General features: G+C 42.2%; 1 protein-coding gene across 3 annotated transcripts; it reads left to right on the plus strand.

Annotated features, from left to right (window-relative positions):
- The first annotated feature begins 1,393 nt into the window (after positions 1 to 1,393).
- LOC311269515 (A disintegrin and metalloproteinase with thrombospondin motifs 2-like) lies at positions 1,394 to 23,958 on the plus strand. Of its 3 annotated transcripts, none has more exons than XM_084373699.1 (25): positions 1,394 to 1,540; positions 3,318 to 3,808; positions 6,993 to 7,197; positions 10,227 to 10,333; positions 10,402 to 10,503; positions 10,638 to 10,721; positions 11,807 to 11,960; positions 13,068 to 13,173; positions 13,972 to 14,115; positions 14,235 to 14,367; positions 15,066 to 15,179; positions 15,618 to 15,763; positions 15,842 to 15,931; positions 16,427 to 16,509; positions 17,077 to 17,210; positions 17,653 to 17,776; positions 18,072 to 18,152; positions 18,250 to 18,413; positions 18,517 to 18,676; positions 18,778 to 18,910; positions 19,243 to 19,459; positions 21,610 to 21,739; positions 21,841 to 21,915; positions 22,265 to 22,445; positions 22,551 to 23,958. In XM_084373699.1, the coding sequence occupies exons 1-25, from the start codon at positions 1,453 to 1,455 to the stop codon at positions 23,356 to 23,358; spliced, it is 4,254 nt and encodes a 1,417-aa protein (XP_084229825.1). In that variant the 5' UTR covers positions 1,394 to 1,452; the 3' UTR covers positions 23,359 to 23,958. The 3 variants fall into 3 exon arrangements, with proteins under 3 accessions (XP_084229825.1, XP_084229826.1, XP_084229827.1); XM_084373700.1 differs by having other exon boundaries at positions 10,420 to 10,503; XM_084373701.1 differs by having other exon boundaries at positions 10,420 to 10,503; positions 22,265 to 22,439.
- The last annotated feature ends 1,954 nt before the right edge of the window (positions 23,959 to 25,912 follow it).

Below are 25,912 nucleotides of genomic sequence, written 5' to 3' on the forward strand. Positions count from 1 at the left end.
GGTTTACTGCTAACCTGTCAACAGCTGGCTCCAGCTGAGGACCCGATCAATCAAAATCAATCAAAGAAATTCAAGTCAAGTGAATGAAATGTGATATGAGGCTAAAATCAGCTACCAGCAGACTGACGGTGTCCTGCTGATGTTGTCAGTAAAACCTGATTATAACTGAACTAAAATAAAGAAAACTGTAAAGTTTTTTTAAAAGATGTGTGTGACCTGACAGCTTCAGGCAGGCAGACCACAGCAGTGTTTGGCAGCAGCAGCCATTTGAGGCTTTTTCTGCTCTAAACAATATTTCAGTTGTATAATTAGACACTTAAACACATGTTTACATCTGCTGTCTGTTTACTGTGTTTCTGACTTCAGCAATGCAAACAGAAGAAAACACTGAGTGCAGCAGGAATAGGAGGCCAGAAGGAAAAAAATTGTAATCACCAAATTCAGGCTCAGAGGAGCTGGACGATGGAGGTTCAGGCTCAGAGGAGCTGGACGATGAAGGTTCAGCCTCAGAGGAGCTGGACGATGGAGGTTCAGGCTCAGAGGAGCTGGACGATGAAGGTTCAGGCCCAGAGGAGCTGGACGATGAAGGTTAGGGCTCAGAAGAGCTGGACGATAAAGGTTCAGGCCCAGAGGAGCTGGACGATAAAGGTTCAGGCCCAGAGGAGCTGGACGATGAAGGTTAAGGCTCAGAGGAGCTGGACGATAAAGGTTCAGGCCCAGAGGAGCTGGGCGATGAAGGTTAAGGCTCAGAGGAGCTGGACGATAAAGGTTCAGGCCCAGAGGAGCTGGACGATGAAGGTTAAGGCTCAGAGGAGCTGGACGATAAAGGTTCAGGCTCAGAGGAGCTGGACGATGAAGATTCAGGCTCAGAGGAGCTGGGCGATGAAGGTCCAGGCTCAGACGAGCTGGATGATGAAGGTTCAGGCTCAGACGAATGAACATTACTACTATTGCCATTACTGCTACCATTAGACTCATATCTTGGACTATTAGACGTGGCAGTCTGGTGATCAGATGTTGAACACAGCAGATAAACTCACCTGGAGGTCAGGTGTGGTACAACCAGGTGTAGAAACACAGACAGAAAATGTCTAATTCAATATAACTTGCAACTCCATCTAGTGGGCAATAAGAGATACTACAACTGAACAATGTGTGTGTACACGTGGGTGTGTTTGATGCCTACTCATCTGAAACAACTTACCGAGAGAGTTGTGTTACTGCAGAGTACTTCTGTAGGTATACTGCTGCAGTATTAATGTACTGTTGCTGAGAGAGACGGAGCAGTGAGTGGGTGGAGAGACAGACGGACACATGCAGGCAGACAGAGGGAGGAGATAATGAGACAGAGTGGAGGAGTGTCTGTTAGAGTGCTCAGTCTGCACACAGCAGCTCTCACTTATTCTGTCTCTCTCCCTCTCTGTATCTGCATCTCTGTCTCTCTCTGTCAGAATGGACCAGCTTCATTATGGATTATTGATCATTGTGTTTCTTCTGCCGATGAACGGTTTACACTCAGTTTACATCACTGACAACACAGGTGAGACACACTGCTGCTGCAACTACACAAATGACTACTGAAACTACTACTGATACTGCAACTACTACTACTACTACTACTACTACTTCCACTGATGCAGCTACTGGTGGTGGCACTGTTAATGCTGTAGTAAGTACTACAACTGTTACTGTTAGTAATACATCACTGTCAACACAAGTGGGACACACTGCTGCTGCAGCTACACTACTACTGCTACTACTTTTACTACTACTGCTGTACAGCTGCTGTTATTACTACTCCTACTTCTTCTACTATTAGCACTGCTATCATTACTACTACTACTACTACTACTGTTACTACTTTTTCTCTGGTAAAAGTGAAAGTCACTTATATGAATAGTACTTTAGTAAATCTTATGTATCTTAAATACAATGTACTTAAGTATCAGTTCAACATTTATTTTGTTATTGGAATCTGTGTTTTTTAAAAATCTGATTGCTGATCAAATACATTGATTTAAGAATGCAGCACTGTGGCTCAGATGCAGTAATCTGCAAAGTAACTGGTAACTAAATTTATCTAGTAAATGTAGTTGGTAGAAAGTACAATATTTGCCTCCTAATATAGTGGAGTGGAAGTATGAATTTGGAGAACATTGAAATACTCAAGAACAAGTACCTCAACATTGTACTTGAGTACAGTACTTGAGTAAATGTACTTAGTTACGTTCCATCACTATGTGTTACATGTGCCATGCTGTAGTGTTCAGAGGATGATGCACTAAAGGAATAAACTCAGTGTGTAAATAAGTTATTCAGTTTTTTTTTTATTTCTTTATTTCAAGAATTATTGGACAACCAGTAGCCAATCAGAATTGAGTATTTACCCAGACCATGGTTTAATATATTGTTAATACTCCATGATCTTCTTCTAACTGTACAGTAAGTACCTCCAGCACTGCTGTTAATCTTATTGACAGTAACAGCTCCTGCAGTTCTGTCTTCTTCTTCTGTGGTTGCTGTTTAGTCCCCCAGGCAGGCTGTGACCTCTGACCTCTGCAGTGAAGGTGAAACAGTTCATTAACACAGGCTGACCCATCACTGAGCACCTGATGTTCTCCCAGTTTTCCCAGTGTACCCAGTTCAGCTCTCACAGTTGCAGCGGCAGATGGAAACTGTTCTGGACGAAGAAGAAGAAGTTCTGTCTCTGAGTCACGGAACTTTCCTCTCCACGTTTTTCCCATAAATCTTCGTGTTTATGCGTCTCTGGCGTTTGGGGAATGTGGACGATTCAGATCATATTTCATCATATCCTGAGTGTATGATCTGTGTGTGTGTGTGTGTGCGTGCGTGCGTGTGTGTGTGTGTGTGTGTGACCTTTGACCTCCATGACCTCAGACAGAGTGAGAGCAGCCTCTTTGTAAATCATCTGAGATATTGTTCACACACACACACACACACACACACACACACACACACACACGATCTGAGATCAGCCTTAGCTGATGTCACTCTGCAGAAGGCGGCTTGGCTCTGATTGGCTCTCAGGTCCAGATGTTACAGGCTTTCACTCTGTTTTTCAGGTTTTAACATTTTGCTCAACATGTGGTGCATTTATTAATCTCTCCCACCAGACTGCAGTCACAATTTTAGACATTTAAGCAAGCGTTTGTGGACTGTGATTTTCTCCTTGTGGTGATTTAAAGTGAAAAGAAGAAGAAAGCCTTATTGGAAATCCCACTGACGTTTATAAAAGCTATAATAAGATCCAGCAGGTGAAGAAACACAAAAGTTATTTTAATTATTCTTTTTCTCAGATTCTCTCAACCAGGTCCTGTCAGAGTTCAATGTCGTTCGTCCAATCAGGACCAACTCAGAGGGGCGTTTCCTGTCAGCGTCAGTCTCCGCCAACCACCTGCACCGAAGCAAAAGACACGCCCACTCTGCACAGGACACGCCCACTGATATAAACAATATCAGAAACAAAAGACAGACTCAAACAGACATCTTGGACCAGATCCCGCCCATTGAAGCGTCAACGCCCAGCCAGACAGGACACAGCGAGAGGGGGCGGGGTTACAGGGATGAGGAGGCGGGGCTTTTCTACAACGTGACCGTGTTCGGACAGGAGCTCCACCTGCAGCTGCGTCCCAACTCACGTCTCGTGGCCCCCACCGCCACCATGGAGTGGTGGGAGGAGTCAGGACAGAAATACTCTCAGCCAATAGGAGACACAGACTGCTTTTACACAGGAGAGGTGTCAAACATGGAGGACACGTCTGTCGCCATCAGCAACTGTGACGGACTGGTAGGTGTCATCTGATGACAGTTGACTTCTCTCTCTTTCACTCCCCTTCATCACTCCCTCTTGGTCACTCCCTCCACTTACTCCCTCCTGATCACTCCATCCTCATCACTTCCTTCTCTCACTCCCCCCTGGTCTCTCCCTACTGGTGACTCCGTCCTCATCACTCCCTCCTAAATACTCTCCTTACCAATCACTCCCTCCTTATTTCTCTCCCCTAACTCCCTTCTATTCATTCCCTCTTCATCACTCCCTTCTCTTACTCTCTCCTGGTCATTCCCTCAACATAGTTCTCCTTTCAACTGCCTCCTGGTCACTCCCTCCTCACACTCTCTCCTTTCAATTGCTCTCTCCTGATCATTCCCTTCTCTGACTCCCTCCTACTCACTACCTCTTGGTCATTACCTCCTTACATTCACTCCTTTCAATCTCTTCTCTGACTCTATTTTGACTCCCTCCTTGTCACTTCCTAACTCACTCTCTCCTCTCACTCCCGCATCTTACTCCCTCTTCATCACTCTCTCCCCTCATTCCCCCCTGGTTGCTCCCTCCTCATAACTCTCTCCCCTTACTGCCTCCTGGTCACTCCCAACTATCAATCAATCAATCAAACAAAACTTTATTTATATAGCACTTTTCATACACTTCGCTGTGCAGCACAAAGTGCTTTACACATAAAAGTAACTACTCACTATGCCCTGGTCACTCCCTCCTCACACTCTCTCCTGATCATTCCCTTCTCTGACTCCCTCCTACTCACTAACTCCTGGTCATGACCCCCTTACATTCACTCCTATCAATCTCTTCTCTGACTCTCTTTTGACCCCCTCCTCATCACTCCCTTATCACTCCCTCCTTGTCACTCCCTAACTCACTCTCCCCTCTCACTCCCTCCTCTTACTCCATCTTCATCACTCACATCTCTTAGTCCCTCCTGGTCACTCCCTCCTCACTACGTCCTGGTCACTCTCTCCCCTCACTCCCTCCTGGTCACTCCCTCCTACTCACTACGTCCTGGTCACTCCCTACTCACCACTCTCTCCCCTCAATCCCTCCTGGTCACTCCCTCCTACTCACTACGTCCTGGTCACTCCCTACTCACTATGTCCTGGTCACTCCCTACTCACTATGTCCTGGTCACTCCCTCCTCATACTCTCTCCTTTCAACTCCCCCCTGGTCACTCCCTCCTCACACTCTCTCCTTTCAACTCCCTCCTTATTACTATCTCCTGATCAATATCTTCTCTTACTCCCTCCTGGTCACTCCCTCCTACTCACTACCTCTTGGTCACTACCCCCTTACATTCACACCTCTCAATCTCTTCTCTGACTCCCTTTTGACCCCCTCCTCAACAAGAATTAAGTTTATAAATGATCTTACGCCGTATAGCCGGCAAAATAATAGAAGCAGTGAACTCAGCAAACAATGTAAACAAATGTCTTCCTATAAATGTACATCTCTTCCATCATTAGTTCACCTGCAGATATCTTAAGAAAAGTGAGATCTTTTACGAAAACCAGTTTATGTGAGAAAGTTTTTGTGTGTGCACATCGTTTGCATTATTATTATTATTATTATTTTAACGTTACATAAAACATTTGCATCATGAAAACCAACAATTGGATAAGATTATAAGGATATAAACATGTTAGAACAGAAACATCCTTAAATCTTTACATTATCATCAGCATCATCCTCTATGAAGAAGCTGCTGATGGAGGCAGATGTTTTGACAGCTGCTAGTATTTTTTGAGCCTTCTGACTTTTCGTATAAGCCGACATATGAGCAGCTGAAACCACAGAGGGAGTTTAACACTCAAAAAAAGTGCAGCATGATGAGATTATTTTTTCCTGAGTTCAAAGCCACACAGGAAAAATCTTCACGTATCATTAAAACAGAAGAAAAGTGTCGCTGCTGCAGCTTTCGTTGATTGATGATAAATGTCTCATCACACAAAAATCTTAAAGGAACATTTTTATGTTAAAGGATCAACAACAACATTAATAATATCACAATAAAACCAGCTTGTCAAACTAAAAAAAAAAAAAGAGATTACTTTCAGAAGTTTAGTTAAAGTCAGCAGGAAGGGAAACAGTGCAGGGAAACAAGTCGATTCATGTGAGACTGAAAAGACTTCAGGCTGCAGAGACACAGAAAAAACACTGTTAAACATGAAGACCTGAGCTGCTTTAACTCACTGAACTCTGTCTGACTGTGTCTCAGTTTATCGCCACTTCTTACAGCGTGAGCTGAGCCGCCTGATTGAAGCCAGATGTGAAGGAAAGATGAGAGGCGTTTAAAGGGAGAAAAACGAGAAGGAAAGAAATGGAAAGAGGGAAAAAGAAGAGAGGAATATTTTCCTGCTGCAACCGCTGATGTAACTTAAAGCAGGAACAACTGATGGTGGACAAAATAACAGGAACGTCTAAACACATTGAACAGAATTAATCTGTTTGTGTTGAAATGGTGGTGTTCGGTCATTAGTGATGCTGCGGGATTATCATGTAGAGATTTTCAACTGAGGAGGGAAACTGCCAACTCACACGGAAATAACGCTGATGCACGATGAAATAATGCTGACTCACAATGAATTAATGCTGACTCACATTTAAAGTAATGCTGACTCACACTTCAATAATGCTGACACAAACTAAAATAATGCTGACTCACACTTCAATAACGCTGACACAAACTAAAATAATGCTGACTCACACTTGAATAACGCTGACTCACACTAAAATAATGCTGACTCACATTTAAAATAATGCTGACTCACACTTCAATAATGCTGATTCACACATAAATAACGCTGACTCAAACTAAAATAATGCTGATTCACACAAATAATATTGACACACTTAAATAATACTGACTCACATTTAAAACAATGCTGACTCACACTTCAATAATGTTGACTGACTCACGCTAAAATAACACTAACTTAGACTTCAGTACATTTAAGCACATTTAAAGCAGAATAACAGTTAACGAAACAGTGGAGCGACATTAGATTAAACAGTATGTTTACAGTAAATAAAACAATTGATGAAATAATACATTTACAGTAGATTAAACACTAGATTTACAGAAGATGAAACAGTAAAAGAAACAGTAAATTAAACAGTAGATGAAAATTAGATCATACATTAGATTAAACAGTAGATAACAGCTCTCTGTGTCTTCAGGCTGGGTTGATCCGAATGGGTCAGGAGGAATTTTTTATCGAGCCGTGGGATCGACCGAGGTCAGGAAGTAAAGAAGGAGAAGAAGAGGAGGAGGAGGAAGGAGGAAGACAACACATTGTTTATCGCTCCTCAGCCATCATCAAGAACCAACAGGCTGTCAATCAATCTGAAGCTGTCAATCAAACTGCTGATGACTTCCTCCGAGGTAAGAAAACCAGTGATGGAGTACATTTACTTAAATACATTTTTTGAGGCAAATAACGTACTAATCCCTACATTTACTTAATAACTTTAGTTAGTAGTTATTTTTAAGAGCCAAAGTAATGTATTTTTAAATTTGCTTCAAATTTGATTGATTGGTTATCGGATGAAAAAAAACAAAACTGATTCCGAAAATCAGAAAACTGCTGAAAATCGGATCCCATAATCGTGCAGGTCGACCAAATAGTATATAGTATACACATAACCATGAATATTTAAATAACTTATTTACCTGTACTTTTGATACTTAAGTACATATCAGATACTTTTACTCAAGTATAACTTCTGGTTACTTTTTAAAAAACAGTCATCAGGCTTTTCACAATCAATACTTCAGCAATCACACACACTTTCTTCAGGAACTGCTTCTCTATCTGAATGCTGTAGTCCAATATGAAATATGAATTTGTGGTTAGTTATATGAATGAAATGTGGTTTGGCAGGTCAGTCCCTCACGTGACATTAAGAGGTGAAATCAAGTGATAAACAAAGGCAGAAACCGTTTTTAGCTCCTGCTATGTTGTTTCTGCAGAAGGAAAGAATCAAACTGAAAACAGAGAAATTGTTCCAGGAAGCTTGGCAGACGCAATGGGAGCTTCACAACACACACACACACACACACACACACACACACACACACACTCAGCCAGCTGCGACGTGGCAGTGCGAGGTTCAGAGTTTTGGAGGTTTTGGAGGTTTTGGACTGAGAGTTGACAGATAGTTCAGCTCCTGATTCGCTCGTCCTCTCAGTCACTGACGACTCAAATCTGTTTGTCTTCAAAGCAGCATCAGCCAATGGGGAGAGAGTTTTTGTTCACCTCAGTTAAACTCATCCCGAGCCTCCGGCAGAACAGCGTGACCTCAGAGTGTCTGTTACTGATCGCTTATGTCATTTCCTTCACAACAGATCCAACAGATGTTTTTATGCACATTTAAAGTAACCAGGATTTATGTTTCAAACACAAAACATGGACAGTAACAACATACATGTATGTCAGATGTGTAACAAAAAAAGGATTATAATATGTTGACATATCACACATATTTTTATTCGATATCAGTGTTCCTGTAGAGAACATGCACAAACCTCAAGAGGTGCACGTCAGGACTTATTTGTTGCTAGTAAGAAAATGAACAATAACTCTATAAGGGACATGATCCACAGAGCTATGATCACTAAACCTACTTATTTTCTTTTTGGCAGGACAATGTGATATATATATTTGTAAAAAATAAATAAAATTTAAGAGATAAAATGCAAGTATCTCTTAAAGTTCTTCTCCGATTATGAAAATATGTCAACAATATTAAATATTGACTGTCTTTGTTCCTTCCTGTTTTGCATACAGTCACTAGCATTCAATCCCTTCTTACTAGTTTTGGGAAGATAAACCTGCTTTCTTTTTTAAAAAAAAGTTTGTTTTTTTATTACATTCCAGTGGATGTTGGATGTTAAACCTCAGATCAGCTGACTTACTTTTGTTGTTTACAGAATAAAGCAACATTGCACGGTGAGTAATGGTCACATGTAGATGAAAAATCTGACTCAGAGAAACAGAAACTGAACATTCTTGTTCTTGTTTGTATTCAGGAGGTTTACTAGACAACAGTACGTTGACCTGCATGTTTAATCTCAGTGAAAACATCTTCAACATCTGACCGTCTGTTCTGGTCTGTGTTACAGTAAACAGTCACTCCTGCAGCCACAATATTCATGTTTGGTCTCACAGGACGAGTTTCTCCGTCAAGGCTGTAGAGCTTAACCCTTTCTTAGTTACTCTATCACAGACAACAGGGGTCGTGATGGATCGAAAGATGGATTTACATGCATGAGAAACCATCTTTGAGGTCTTTATTTTAGGTCATTTTTGGAATACAACAGAAGAACAAAACAAATCGGAAAATCATTTGTTCAAACGTAAAGTTGAACATTTTAATTGTTTCTCTTCCAACACTTTCATATTGAGGCTGTGATGAACACTGTGGCCTTTAGGAGATGTTAGCATGAGTAGTTTCGTTCTGTCTCCTTCACTGGCCATTGAAAACCCAGCTTTGCTCCAACATCTGGCAACACAGCATGGCCTCAACTCTGGTAGCACTTATATGTAAAATGACTATAGCGCAGAGATTCGTTCTGGTTCATGCTCAATGGCACACCTTCAGAAGCAAACATCTGTTTCTGTCTGTCCAAAGATCAGTGAAAGATTCAGCTAGTTTTAAACTGATGTAGCTTTTATATAATAGGCAAGAACTCACAAGGAGAGCGGTTGCTAGAGAATATAACACTTTTTTCCAAAACTTTATTTTGTGGAGAATCAGTAATCTGAGAGTTATTGATAACACCTGAGAGTCTTTAGTCACCTGACAATCATTGGCATCACCTGATAGTTGTTGATGCCATTTTATAGTCTTTAAGGCCGCCTAAGAGTCTTTAGAGTCATCTGAGAATCTCTGAAGTCACCTGAAAGTTGTTCAAGTCACCTAAGGGTCTTTGAGGTCACCTGATTGTTGTTGAGGTCACATGAGAGTCATTTTGGTCATTTGAGAGTCTTTAACGTCATCCAAGTGTTGTTAGAGTCACCTTAGAGTCATTAAGGTCACTAGATAGTCATTAAGGTCACCCGAGAGTCGCTAAAGTCAAGTCACCTAAGAGTCTTTGAGGTCATGCAAGAGTCGTTGGAGTCACTCCAAAGTCTTGGAGGTTATATGAGATTTGGTACAGTCACCTGAAAGTGTTTGAGGTCACCTGAGAGTCCTCAGACTCACATGAGAGTTTTTAAGTCACCTGCTTGTTGTTGGACTCAAGTAAGAGTTGTCGGAGTCACCTGAGAGTCACTGAGGTCACCCAAGAATCATTTTGACATGCACATGTACATCAATGTCAAACAAGCTAAAAAAACTTCACTTCACTAGAGAACTGTGCGTAAGAATGACTTTCATGATTACTGAGATGTTTCTTTTGGTTGTCTCTAGGTCCTCTTTTAGGTTCTCTGAACTTGAACCAGAATGAGTTGTGGTCAAGATCTGGCTCAGCTCGACGGCGGCGTTACATTGAGGAGGCTGAACTCTTTAACATTGAGGTGAATGAAATAGTTTGATGAACTCTGATTCATGTAGAGTTTACTTAACTTTTAAACCAATCTGAAAGTTGTTTTTCCTCCTGCAGGTTCTGTTAGCTGTGGATTATTCTGTTCTTCTTTTCCATGGCCGAGACCACATTCAGAAATATCTACTGACACTCATGAACATTGTAAGTGGAAACACATATTTTTATTTCAGTGGCAAATGGATTTTCCAGAATCAAGAATAGATGGTCAGATAGGCAGATGAATTGATTGTTTTACTATGAATATTTCAGCACTTTTCTCTCTTTGTCTGTTCCAGGTTAATGAGATCTATCAAGATCATTCTCTTGGTGCCAACATCAATGTAGTTCTGGTCAGAATCATCATGTTGTCTCCATCAAAGGTACTAAACCCTCTTTTAAAGCTACCAAAGGTTTATGATGTCTATAAATGAACATGTGAATAGGAAGGACAAGTTTTCTTTTTCAGTTCTTCGTGTTGTCAGGGTAGAAGTTTTCAATAAATGCTGTGGAAACTTCAGCTTTGCTCACCTTCTGCTTTGTGGGGTCCTCTTACTACAGGCCAACAAAGTCAGTGCTGTTTGATCTCGGCTTCATCAGGTTATCTTGATAATGTAATGAGAGTGCAGGAGTTTTTTTTCTGATTTCTTCAGCCCTTGGTTTTCTCCTACGCGCCTGTCGAACCTCTCATCTCTCATCTCTCATTTTCTTTTGCCGCTTAATCCTATGTGGGTCGCGGGAGATGTTGCTGCCGGGGGGTGGGGGGGGTGGTGGGTTGCGGCTTGCTGGAGCCTATCCCAGTATTCTAATGGGCAGAGGCTAGGGTATATCCCTGGATGGTTGCTGGCTCATCGCAGGGCCCTTCTGGCGCCAGAGGCTGCCCTAAAGGGTGCCAACTGCACGCCAGGAGCAATGTTGGGGTTCAGTATCTTGCTCAAGGATACTTCGGCCTGTAGCTCAGTTCCGCCCAGGGGAGCCAGGGTTTCGAACCAGCCTGCTGCTCTACCCACTGAGCTACAGCCGCCTGTCGATCCTCAGGTGTTCAAAAGCTGTACTCTCTATAACTAGCTCTGTGAAAGTTTCACTCTAAAATCTAGATATATAACGAGGGTCAGGGAGGTGGTGTTGCAGCTGTTCATAAAGAGAACCACCATTTCCATTTCCCACCTTGCTTTCAAATGATCTGGTCAAATCTCCCTGGGCGTTTTATTCCAAAAATAGTATTTGTATAGTTTTGGTGGTAAGTTTATGTACTTTAGGATGTCCATCCTGTATGGTACTTTGCTTAACCCAACAAAATAAATTCCAAGAGAAAAAGTGCAACAGAGCATTCTGTTACTGATACTAAACAATGCCTTAACTCCCAGGCAAATCCATTAATACAAAATTATGTTTTTAAATGTTTACTCTTACATATTGCATGTAAATTCAAAAGAAATAATAAATGCAAAATGGGTCTCTCCATCAGTCCCTGGATATGGTCTCTGTGGGGAATCCCCAGAAGAGTTTGGAGAATGTTTGTGGATGGTCGTATCTCCAGCAGAGAGAGCAGAGTCATGCCGAGCAGCACGACCACACCATCTACCTGACCAGGCAGGAGTTCGGTCCCTCCGGCATGCAGGGTACTACTGCTAATACCTCCACTAATACTGCAAGTACTACTAGTAACAACATTTACCTGACTGGGCAAGATTCTGGCCCCTTCAGCATGCAGGGTACTACTACGAATAGCTCCACTAATACTACAAATACTAATAGTAACACCATCTACCTGACCAGGCTAGGATTTGGTCCCTTCAAAATGCAAGGTACTACTGCTAATCCCTCCACTAATCCTACAAGTATTAGAAGTAACACCATCTACCTGGCCAGCCTAGAGTCCAGTCTCTCTGGCACGCAAAGTACTTTTGCTGAGACCACCACTAAAACGGCAAGTACTACTAGTCACACCATTTACACAATCAGGCAAATGTTTGGTCCCTCTGGCATCCAAGGCACTACTACTAATGCCTCCACTAATACTGCAAGTACTACTAGTAACACCATCTACATGATAAGGCAAGAGTTCCAACAGCCTGGCACCCAAGGGACCACTGCTAATACCTCCACTAATACGAGTAGTAACACCATCTACCTGACCAGGCTGGGGTTCAGACCCTCTGGCATGCAAGGCACTACAGCTAATATTACCACTAGTACTTCAACTTCTACTAGTAACAACATCTCCATGATCAGACTGGAGTTTGGTCCCTCTGGTATGCAAAGCACTAATGCTCATACTACAAGTACTACTCGTAACATCATCTACATGACCAGGCAAGCGCTCCTGCCCTCTGGCATGCAAGGTACTACTACTAATACCTCCACTAATACTACAAGTACTAGTAGTAACACCATCAACCTGATCAGGCTGGGGTTCAGACCCTTCAGCATGCCAGACACTACGGCTACTATCATCACTAATACTTCAAGTACTACTAGTAGCATCTTCTACATGATCAGGCAAGAGTTTGGCCTCTCTGCCATTCAAGCAGTAATTTTACTGCTAAAACTTAAGGGACTACTAGTAACACTGTCTACCTGCGAAGGCATGCATTTTCCCTCTCTGGTATGCAGGGTACTACTGCTAAAACTGCCACTAATACTATGAGTACTGCTGCTAACACCACCTGCCTGATCATGCCCAGACCTCTTACACCTGACGAAGAACTTCTGATCTCTTTCCGCAGGTTATGCTCCTGTTACAGGAATGTGTCACCTGCATCGGAGTTGTGTTCTCGTCTTTGAGGACGGTTTTTCCTCAGCCTTCGTAGCTGCCCATGAAACAGGACACGTGTGAGACACACAGACACTACAACTAAATGCAAATTTGTTGGCAGTACTTGTAATTAAGGAACAATTTCACATTTATACAAAATAAACATTCTGAATAAAAAAACAACAATTAAGAACAACATCATAATGACTCAGATGTAAAGATGATAACAAAATGTAGAGCCATTAGTGACTCCCAGGTGTCCATGTAGAGATGATAATTGACTCCTAGGTGTCCATGTAGAGACAAAAACTAATTCCAGGTGTCCAGGTAAAGATGGTAATGACTCCCAGGTGTCCACATAGAAGACAATGACTCCCAGGTGTTTACGTAGAGATGATGGCTGACTCCCAAGCGTCCATGTAGAGAGCGTAATGACTTCCAGGTGTCCCAGTAGATCCAATAATTACTCCTACATCCACGTAGAGATGATAATGACCTCCAGGTAGCCATTAAGATACAAAAACAAATTTCCGACATCCAGGTAAAGACAATAATGACTCCCAGGTGTCTGAGTAGAGAGGATAGAGATGGTACTGACATCCAGGTGTCCATTTAGACACAAACAAATCTCAGGTGTCCAGACAAAGACAATAATTACTCTAAGGTGTCCACTTAGAGACGATACTGACCTGCAGGTGTCCATGTAGAGATGAGGTCATCCAAGTGTCCACATAGAAACAATAACTGACTCACCTTCATCATTACGACAATGTATAGAAATCTTCCAAGATTCAATACTGTATAACCATCTCAAGGTGCTGTAGCTGACTGGAATTTGCTGTTGTTTCTATTTATTATCTTTCTGTCTGTCTCAGGTTAGGGATGGAGCATGACGGTGAAGCCAATGACTGTGAGGATGATGTGCCATTGGGCAGCATCATGTCTCCGCGAGTCCAGGCCACCTTCCATCGATATCACTGGTCTAGGTGCAGCTGGATGGAGCTGCACAAGTACCTGCAGTGAGTACTACTTGCACTACTACTAGTACACTTACTGTAAGCAACAGAAACACTGAACCTAATTCCACATCAGGCATCACCTGAACCGATTATCTGTCCGTCTATCTGTCTATCTTTAGTACCTATGACTGTCTCCGTGATGACCCATTCAACCATGATTGGCCGGCTCTGCCTCAGTTGCCAGGGTTTCAGTACTCCATGGACCAACAGTGTCGCTTCGACTTCGGACCAGGATACAGTCTCTGTACTGCAGTATGTCCATCTGTTTTTTTAAATTTTTACACATATTAAAGTACTTTTTGAAATAGGACCGCAAGATATAAAAATAAACCGAATAAGGATGTCAGAAAACTATGTAAATATCAGTCTGAGGATGAAAAGACCTCCAAAGGAACACTTGAAGCAGGAGTTGAATGTTTGAGTTTTTCAGATGTGTTTTAGTGAGACTGATGTGTGCTGATGTGACCTGCTGATGTGTTTTTGGGTTGGAGGCCAACACCACATCTGTTCAGGATGTTAACTGAGAACCGTTTGATGACATCACACAGAAAACCTCCCCAGGAGGACTATTTAAACTAACACATTAGATCAAATGTATCGGCAGTCTTTAATCAGATGGAGTCTGTTCTGGGCGTTTCCAACATTGCAACATGATGATGAAATTATATTGTTTTCTCTCCCAGTTCTGATCATCCTGTTTGTGTTGAATTGATCCATTTTTCACAGCTTCTTTCAGTTTGGCCCTGATTGTTTCCCCTCTGGCTCAGATTTAAGAAGTCAGGCTCTGAGGTTTTATGAAGATTTAAAACACATTTGTACTTTCTGTTTCTGCTGTGTGAATGAACATTAGTTTTTCCTGCTGCTTGTCTGTGTTTAGGCCGGATGTGTATGATTTATTTTTGTATTTTGAGATATTCTGTGTATCTTTATATATGTGTGTTTGTCTCTAGTACGCAACCATCGACCCTTGTAAACAGCTGTGGTGCAGTGACTACAACAACCCGTTCTACTGTAAGACCAAGAAAGGTCCGCCACTCGATGGGACAAAGTGTGGACCGGGGAAGGTGAGGACACATTCGGGTCATTGCTCACTAGATGACAGGATGTCTAATTTATCCCCTGAATGTGTCAACGACTATGGATAGTCTCTATGTCAGGTCAGCAATTAATAACTTCCTTTTGTTTATGATCAAATACCTGCAGAGCTAATGACATTCCCATCAGCCTCAGCTGTACTTTGTGGTTACTGCTAATGTGCTAATGTTAGCATGCTAACAAACTAGACTCAGCATGATAGCATTGTCACTGTGAACATGTTAGCATGCTTATGTTAGCATTTAGCTCAAAGCACTGCTGTGCAAAGCAGAGCTGCTAGCATGGCTGTAGACGGCTAGTCTTTTTCACAGCTACCAGTCTTCATGCTAAGCTAGGCTAACAAGTCCTGAATCCAGCTCTGGTCTCATCTTCCTTTACATCTCCATGATAGCTGTCTCTCTTTGCAGCACTGTTTCAAAGGTTACTGCATGAAGTTGACCCCTGACATGCTGAGACAAGATGGCAGCTGGGGAACATGGAGTCCGTTTGGCAGCTGTTCCAGGAGCTGCGGAGGTGGGGTCAGGTTTCGGGCCAGGCACTGCGACAATCCAGCGTGAGTGAGTTGTAAGTCATCAGTGATGTCACACATGAGACGCACCAATCAGAGAGACTAACCTGTTGTTTTTCTCAGTCCAGCCAACGGTGGGCGCACCTGCTTCGGAAACAGTTATGAGTTCCAGCTGTGCAGCAAAGAAGAGTGTCCACCACTGACCGACTTCAGGTCAGTAGATCTACTGTCCAATCCTTTCACCTGGACTCGACTGGACTCCATGTACCCCAGTGTGTGCATTTACAGATGTGTTGTGTTGTGTTGTGTTGTGTTGTGTTGTGTTGTGTTGTGCTTAGTTGTGCTGAGCTGCATTGTGTTGGGTTGTGTTTGTGCTTGTGTTGTTTTGCGCCATGTTGAGGTGTGTAATGTTGAGTTGTGTTGTGCTCTTTTGTGTTGTGTTGTGTTGTCTTGTGTTGTTATGTTTAGTTGTAATTGTGTTGTGTTGAGTTGTGTTATATTAAGGTGCGTCCTGTTGTGCTTACTTGTGTCATTTCATTATATTTGTGTTATGTTTAGTTGTGTTTGTGTCGTTATGTGTTGTGTTGTGTTGAGTTTAGTTGTGTTATGTTAAGTTGTGTTGTGTCATCATGTTTAGTGTTGTGTTGTTCTAGTTGAGTTGTGTTTGTGTATTTCTGTAGGTTGATATGTGTTGTTTTTCTCTTTCAGGGAGGATCAGTGTAAAGTCTGGGATCCATTTCATGAACATGAAGGAAGAAAACATCACTGGCTGCCATACCAACACCCTGACCGTAAATACACACATTATAATACACACATAACACACACCTACACCCTGATCATAAATACACACATAATACACACATAATTTGTAAAACACACATTTTAATAAATATTTTATTATACACATTAAACACAAACACAAACACAAACACACAGAGAAACCCAGTGCAAACACAGACAGAGCAGAGAGGAAACTTTAATCTAATCTGTAAGTTTGGAAAAAATGTGTGTGTGTGTGTGTGTGTGTGTGCGTGCGTGTGTGTGTGTGTGTGTGTGTGTGTGTGTGTGTGTGTGTGTGTGTGTGTGTGTGTGTTTTAATGTGTATTTGGGTGTGTGTGTGCGTGTGTGTGTGTGTGTGTGTGTGTGTATGCGTGTGTGTTCATATGTTAAACTCATCAGTCAGGAATCTGTTATTGGAAGGAAACTTGTGGCCTCTCCTCTCTCTTTAACTCTTTAAAGTCTGAAAATATTTTGATTTCCATTTCTTTAAACTCTTAATGTTCCACTTTAAATGTTTTACCTTACGTAGCTTTGACACTGCTGTCTTGGATCATTATATTTCTGTGTGTTTGCAGCTGATGAGCGCTGTCGTCTGTACTGTCAGTCAAACGAAACAGCCGCAGTGGTTTCCATGAAGAGAATGGTGTATGATGGGACGCCGTGTTCCTACAGTGACGGCCATAGTGTCTGCGTAGGAGGAGAGTGTGAGGTCTTTATTTAGTTTCTCAACTTCTTAAGCTTATGTGATTGTATTAATGTAATTTTATTGCATAAAGTATTTATTGCATCACCTTAATAACATAACATCTAGACATTAAAGGAACAGTGCAACCAAAGATGAAAACTCATTTCTAGTATCTTCTTCCCATGTTGATGGAAAGGCGGGTGAAGTGTTTTAGGGTTAGAAAAGTAAATGGGTACTTGTTTTAAATTGTAAAAATCAACCGAAAAAGAACATGAGAAGAAGTCACTGGAAGCCCAAAGAGCCCAAACTAATCAGAAAAGATGTTATTTACACACCATTTTTAAGCTAAAATCTTCACTGTAGCTGCTGAGTTTCACCAATTGAATGTTAGAAGTGTTGGACCAACACACTTCCCCAACTGATCTTCAAACTAAAATCTTCTTCTCCCTGTTTCCTCCCCATACAGCATGTAGGTTGTGACGGACAGATTGCTTCAGACATGCAGGAGGATCGATGTGGTGTCTGTGGAGGAGATAACTCCAGCTGTAAAATCATCAAAGGAAACTTCACCCGCAGCACCAAGAAACAAGGTCTCTGAAAAATATCTCATCAGAGGAGATACTTCAGGTTCCTGAAGTTTTGTGTCAGACTGAAACATGTTCCATTCAAATACTGGAGCTCTTTTAACCTCATTCAGTACGAAACTGTTGAACAGGAAGTTGATGTTCTGTGAATGACAAGTGAAGATTAGGGCCCCGAAATTATTATTACACAGGTATTTAAGCCAGTCCTGCCATGCAAAAGACAGTGATGGGGACTGGTAGTCTTCATTACTGACCGATTAATGATCAATGATCAATAATGATTACTCTTCCCATGACGTAGGTTACCTGAAGATCCTGGAGATCCCCAAAGGAGCCCGACACCTGCTGATCCAGGAATTCAAAGGGACTCCTCACATCCTGGGTAAGAGAAGGGAGGAGGCCCTTGTTTTGTCCAACTTGAAGAACTCTGCAGCCCACCATTAAGTGAAAAATCTTATTTTCATTGTTTCCTGCTCCAGCGGTGAAGAACCAGGACACGGGTCACCTCTTCCTCAACGATGAAGACGAGCTCCCAGAATCCCGAGTGGTGATTGAGAAGGGTGTCATGTGGCAGTACAGCAACACTGAGGAGAAGGAATCGGTCCAGACCACAGGTCCACTGAAATACGGAGTCCTGCTCATGGTCAGTCCATCAACAAGACAAACTAAGTCCAACATGCTGTCATTCCATCTTAATAGAGTCTAAATTGGAGAAACCACTGCCTACCTATGTTTCTGCCTGTTAGGTGCATTCCCATGACGACTCAAAGGTGACAGTATCTTACAAGTACGTCATCCAGGATCGTCTCCGGTCCTCGCTTGAGTCCAACCTGTTGCACGAGGACGGCATCTTCTACGAGTGGGCGCTGAAGAAGTGGTCCCACTGCTCGAAACCCTGCGGAGGAGGTTTGAACTCTTTTGCTGGTTATCAGCGTGGTAGTTAGCTGTCTTATGTGGTTTCCAGGGTAACAGCTGCATGGTGTTTAACACTGTTGTCTGGTTGCCAGGAAAACAGTACACACGGTTCGGCTGCAGGAGGAAGGCTGATGGTAAAATGGTTCACAGGATGTTCTGCTCCAGCATTAATAAACCGAGAGCTATCAGCCGCAGCTGCAACTCCAATGCCTGCAGTTCCCCACGGTAACACACTACAGGTTGCCAGGGTAACACACTACAGCTCGCCATGTTAGGCACATTTTGGCTGATTGCAGGTAAAGGTGGTTCTGTACTGACACCAAATTTGATCCATTTTAAACCTCTTTCTATAGGAATGGTTCACATAACAACATGGCAAGATGTACATAGATATACAGATACACATTCAAATGACTCACACAACCTTGCACTCATATTAAGGGGAAACCCAACTGGCTAGAAATGAATGGTTAAGGGGAAGTAAAATGTCAGTGTACCTCACATCCAATAACAAAGCATAGTTTATTGCATGAAAACCTATTGTTCTACTGCCTCAGCTGGGTGACCGGGGAGTGGGAGGACTGCAGCGCCTCCTGTGGTCAGACTGGGTGGCAGCGTCGCTGGGTGAGCTGCCAGCAGACTTCCAGTACGGGGCAGCAACAACAAAAGCGTTCGGTGCACAGCAAACTCTGTGGTGAGGACCGCCCAGATGGGAAACAAACCTGCAACCGCCTCCCCTGTCCTGCTTCCTGGCGAGCTGGGCCCTGGACCCCGGTATGAACAGTGAAACCAGGAGACTATTCAGAAAGTCACAAAGTTATCTTACCACTATCCTCCAAAATCGTTGGACAGCCTCTAACTTTTTGTTACTTATTTTCAGGACTAGCTGTAACCTCCTTCTCTCTGGACTACCTTTGCCTTTCTCCTTTTGTACTGCCCCCACCTTCCTTCTTTCTGGACTACTGCCTACTTTCCTTTTTTGGATCACCTCCAACTTCTCTCTGGACTACTGCCACCTCCTTTTTTCCGAACTATCTCTTACTCATTTCTTTGTGGACTACCTCTAACTTCCCTCATTCTTGACCATCTCTTTGTTCCTTCTGGACAACCCCTGCCTCCTTTCTTTCTCAACTACCTCTAAGTTTCTTCTTTCTGGACTGCCTATAACCTCTTTCTTTCTGACCTACCTGTAACTTCCTTATTTCTGGACTACTTTTCCATTCTTCTTTCCAGACTACCTCTACATTTCTCTTTCTAGTTACCTCAAACGTACATCTTTCTGGACTACCTCTAACTTCTTTCTTTCTGGACTATGTGCAACTTCCTTTGTCTCTGTACTATCTATAACTTCTTTCCTTTTGGACTACCTCTAACCTCTGTCTTCTGTCTTTCTAGATGACTACTAACTTCTATTTTTCTGGACTACCTTAAACCTCCTCCTGTCTGGATTACCTAGAACGTCTTTCCTTTTGTGGCAACAGTAACTTCTGTCTCTCTGATCTACATATGAACTCTTTCTTTCTGAACTACCTCTAACTTACTTCTTCTTGGACTACCTCTTCTGTTTTTCTGGATTACCTCTAATTTACTTCTTTCTGGACTACCTATAATTTCTTTTCTTTCTGGACTACTTTTCCCTTCTTTCCGGACTACCTCTAGATTTCTCCTTCTAGTTATCTTGAACTCCCTTCTTTCTGACTACCTCTTCTGTATTTCTGGACGATGTCTAACTTCTGTCTCCCTGGACTACCTATAAACTCTGTCTTCTGTCTTTCTAGATGACTACTAACTTCTATTTTTCTGGACTACCTTAAACCTCCTCCTGTCTGGATTACCTAGAACGTCTTTCCTTTTGTGGCAACAGTAACTTCTGTCTCTCTGATCTACATATGAACTCTTTCTTTCTGAACTACCTCTAACTTACTTCTTCTTGGACTACCTCTTCTGTTTTTCTGGATTACCTCCAATTTACTTCTTTCTGGACTACCTATAATTTCTTTTCTTTCTGGACTACTTTTCCCTTCTTTCCGGACTACCTCTAGATTTCTCCTTCTAGTTATCTTGAACTCCCTTCTTTCTGACTACCTCTTCTGTATTTCTGGACGATGTCTAACTTCTGTCTCCCTGGACTACCTATAAACTCTTTCTTTCTGGACTACCTTTGATTTCCTTCTTTTTGGAATACTTTTCCCTTCTTATTTCCGGACTGCCTCTAAATTTCTCTTTCTAGTTACCTTGAACTTCCTTCTTTCTGACTACCTTCTGTATTTCTGGACTACTTCTAGCCTCTTTCTTTCTGGACTACCTCTGTCTTCTGTTTTTCTGGACGACCTCTAACTCCTATTTCTCTGAACTACCTGTAACTTCTTTCCTTTTGGGCTTACAGTACCTTCTGTCTTTTTGAACTACGTATAACTGTAACTTCTGTTTTGTTTTTCTTTCTTCTGGACTACCTTTACTTCCCTCTTTCTGGACTACCTCTAATGCACTTCTTTTTGGAATACCTCTTATGTTTTTCTGGATTACCTCTATCGTCCTTCTTTCTGGACTAGCTGTAACTTCCTTCTTTTTGTACTACCTGTAACTTCTTTCTCTGTGGACTACTGTACCTGTTATTTCCTTCTTTTTGGACAAACTGTGACTTGCGTCATTTTGGACTACCTATAACTTTCTTCTCACTGGACTAACTCTAATTTATTTCTCTCCAGACTACTTATTGCCTTCTCTTTCTTTAGTATCTATTATCTTTAACTTCTTTCTTTCTGGACTACCTGACACTTTTCTTTCTTGACATCTTCTTTTTTCTGTCTGGACCGCGACCTGTCTGGGCCAGCTACAAATTACTCCTAGTCTTAGGATGTTTGTTAAGTGTGACCCTAGATCACTAACTGATCAAAATCTGATTGACATGGTTATGTTTGTAGTGTTCGGTGTCATGTGGAAATGGGACTCAGGAGCGCCAAGTTGCATGTTCGGGTTCCGAGGGTTCAGCCCGAAACTGCAGTGAGCCTCAACCAATCACAACCCGCACCTGCCAGGCCCCGCCCTGTAGTGGTAGGCATTGACCAATCATTGTTATACCTTTATGAAAGTAAGGGAGGGATGTTGGTAGTCGTAGTTTGTGTGTAGCTGACTGTGTTTGTCTCTCCCTGCAGGCGACCCGAAGAACTCCATCATTCAGTGGCTGTCCAGGTCCAACACAGACTTCCCAGCTCCAAAGATCTCCTCCAGTAAAACACACTTCCTCCTCCTCTCTTTGTGCCCGATCGTCCTGATTCCCCTACATGCTTCTTTTCTTTATCTTCCTGCTGTTTCTGCTAATTTGTTTGCTCTTACTCTTCTTCCTCTACATATCTCTCCTCTTCCTCCTCATTTCCCAAATTTTTTTTTCATCTGGGACGACGGCTGATGGTTTAAAGGTTAATTGTATTGGACTATGACTTTTACTGATTCTGCAGAGTGGCAGGACAGGAGGATAGAAAAGGATAAATCTATATCTTTAGTTCGGCTGAACTCACTGATCACCTTTTCCCCCCTTGTGGTCAAACTTCATTAACTGAACCATTGCTCTGTCTCCAGGGCAGCGGTGTCGTGCTGACCGTTCAGTGTTCTGCCGGATGGAGGTGTTGAGTCGGTACTGCTCCATTGCTGGATACCGTCAGATGTGCTGCAAGTCCTGCAGCGAGGAAAACATCAGCAACTTCAGCAACTTCAGCAACTTTAGCAGCATAAATCCCCCGACCTCGAGTAGCAGGTCAGTGTAAGAACAACATGAAATATTTTATTAACATTTGAAACCAATTTTTTAGGGGTGTTAAACTCTCCTGATCTGATGTCACTGATCTTTCTTGTTTTTGTCTCCTAGTTCATGGAGTTTAACCACAGAGGCGATGACTTTATCCACCTCCTCTTGGTCTGGAATCAGTGAAATAATCACGACTCCACCGCCAAGCTTCACTGTAACTCCGCCCCCCACCAGCAGGAGCACTACCGACTTTGTATACGTGGAGTATGGCGATTATGATGATTATTCATCATACGAGGATCCCTCTATTCCCTCTGAAACTCCTGATATCATTCCAACAACAACAACTACCACTACTACTACCACCACCACTACTACTACCACTACTACTACAAGACGTGCAAGGAGAACTGCTCCATCTCATTTATTCAAGAGGAAAACTACCACTACCACAATGTCCCCTGCTACAGCTCCCATAGCAAATGCTGAGAGTCAAGGTCCAACACTGATGCCGGTTATGACGTCTGCCGTTCCAGAGTTCCCCACCTCACTGTCAGCTGACCCTGATGACGTCGTCATCACCACATCATCACCAAACCGAACATCAGAAGGGGGGAACCTTCAAACTAAAATTAATCTGACAGGAACTGAACCAACACCAACAGCGTCTTCATCGTCGTTCTTCTTCCCACTCCCTAAAAAGGAGAACAACTCAGTGGATGAGGTCCCGTATCGGATCGTGGGATTGGACAGTGATATCACCAGGGGACAGCAGAACTACTTTGTGCCGCGGATGCCGCCATTCCGTGAGCGAACACAAAACAAACGCATCCAGCAGCTTCTTAACGAGAAACGACGTCAGGATCTTCTAAAGAGATCCGCCAGGAGCAGAGAGGGCAGGACTGAAAGGAAACATGTTGGATTATAAAGATAACTCTGCAATCGTTTAAGTTTTATTGTTCACTCATGATGCCGCATGTGCAGCTTGCTCACTTTGTGCTAATGCTTACGAACTCTTAATGAGAAACAGAAACGGACTGGAGCGCCGACTGGCAAAACAAATGACTTATGATGATGTTCCACCAGGTTCTCAACTATCAACTTCAAGTTTACAATCATGTTTGCCATGCAGCAACGTTAGCTGTGCTTGAATCTAGAAGAAAGTATCCTGAATTCTTGACTTGATTCTTAAAGGTGCTATTTGTAAGAAAAGTTGATTTTTGGGTCTCATTCTCAAGTCGTCAAAAAGTGGCACTTTGGGATGGCAGGACAGGTCGTCAGTGTTTGAATGAGTTGGGAAACCCAGAGCGCCATTATTTGACAAGTTCAGGATGAGACTCAAAAATCTGCTTTTCTTACAAATGGTGTCTTTAAAGGTTAACGGTGCGAGACGAGAACGTGGAAACGTTTGCTTCATTCTTCTTCCTAAAACTTTTTTTCTGGTTTTCAGTTGTTGGTTTTTATATTCATGATTTTTGTACAAAATAATCCTGTTTCTAAATAAAGTCTCATTCAGCTGCTGATGTCATCACGAGTCATGAACACCTGTTAACCCTGAAAGCAACAACTCAACATATAGTGAAATCCTCTTCTGCTCTTTCTTGTTGAGAAATAAAAGTTCAGCTCGATTTTAAGCTAAAGCTGTTTAGCTTAGCTTAGCCATTGATAATAGAAATGGGGGAAACAGCTATTATGTCTTGTTTGTTTCATCTGGCCTATGCAAAAACTTAGGGGTGAAAAACAACAATTCCCTCCTCTAACAGGTAATAGTGCAATAAAAACCAGAGTATAAACAGGTGGGCTAAAACTAAAATACTTTTCCTTTTAACACAAACCACAGGCCTGTAGAAACAATACATTCTGTCCAATTTCTTAATTTTATCCATTTAAATCCTCAAGTCCAAGCTGTTTTTAACAATTTTTTTGGTGTCAAAATTGATGATGTTTTCATTCTCATGTTCAAAGCAGTTTCTGGATCAGTTCGTTCTCTGTGATTGTTAAATTCTCTCTGTGTGTATCATGAAGAGCAGCTGCTCGCTGTTAAACATCAAACTGAATTCAGATCAGATGAATCACAGCAGCTTCACGTATTAATGTCTGCAGTTTAAGTTGGATCAGTGGAAACAGCTGACCGGATTAAACATGTTTGTTTCCTTTCCTCCATCACATCCAGATGACAGAAGAGTCAGTTTGCAGCATCAAACCAAGATAAATGTTTTCAACGTCAGGTTCGTTTCTGTTTTGTAGCCTCATAAAATTCCCCCTTTATTCTTCTGTAACAAGATCAATAACAAACACAAACATTTAAGATTATTTATTTTCTGATTTTACTTTGGACAGACAAAAACAATATGAGAATAAAAATAAATCCAAAAAGGAAAGGTAAGACGTAAATATTTAAAGGAACTTGGGGCAGGATCAAGACATAAGACTCAATAGTGACATGACGGCTGTTGCGGCCGTTAGGGTAACTGCAGCCATCGGCCAAGCCGCCGCGGGAGCGTGCATGAACTCTTCACAGCAGTGCAGCTGATGCTGTGACACTGTTATTTCTTTACTCGCTGTTCACGTGACTGTTTACTGCAAGACCTCCGCTCATGCCTCCGCGGAATGACGTTGGTAGCCTACAACTGCAAACAGCATCATGTCAAGCGATGTTTGATCGCTTATTCAATATTTTTTATATTTTATATTTTTTTAAATAATATGATGTTTATTCGGGTGCCAGCCCGGCTTTGGTCGTAATTTCGTTTCGACTCACGACATGCCTCTGATAAAACCTTCGTTTTCTTCTTAGCATGACTTTTTAGTGGACTTTGTGTGGTGGTGGGTCATTTGCTGGCCGTAGCAGAATCCATTACTACCCAAACACTAGTTCGGGTCCACCACGCTTGTCTTCTTCCCGTATCCAAGTCGAAAGCCGTCGAGGACGCGCATTCAGCGTCATCTGACGTCACGTCCGCAGGACTGCGCCGGAAATTCGGACCACGAATTGCAGTACATTATGCAGCACACAGCCTGTTCAAGGCAATGGAGAGATACGTGGGTGGGCTCATTCTTTTTGGTTGTGAACGCTTCATCGCCCATTAGCATTGAAAAACTTGAAATGCATGTTTATTTTTTCACAAATCCTGCCCCAAGTTCCTTTAATGTGTTGTTCACTGGGGATAATCAGATTCCTGATGGCTTTCTAATTAATTCATTATTGATTGAAAAATAAAGCAAATAAGTTAGTGATTTAATAAATTGTATATATTTTATTTGTGTTTTTGAGTAGAGTCAAAGTTTTGGTGGGAAGAAATGTATTTACAGAGATAAACTGTTTATTAAGGAGGCAGATTTGGATTAAAGTCAACTACTTCAACTCTTTTTGAAACAGTAAAGTCAACCTCTGCCATACAACCTCTTTGTCCTTCTCAATAATCCCATTTTGAACATTTTTGGGGCTGCAACAAATAAATGTTTTCATTATTAATTTATCT

The sequence above is a fragment of the Pagrus pagrus genome (genome assembly GCF_965226575.1).
Source record: "Pagrus pagrus genome assembly, chromosome: 14".
Taxonomy (NCBI): domain Eukaryota; kingdom Metazoa; phylum Chordata; class Actinopteri; order Spariformes; family Sparidae; genus Pagrus; species Pagrus pagrus.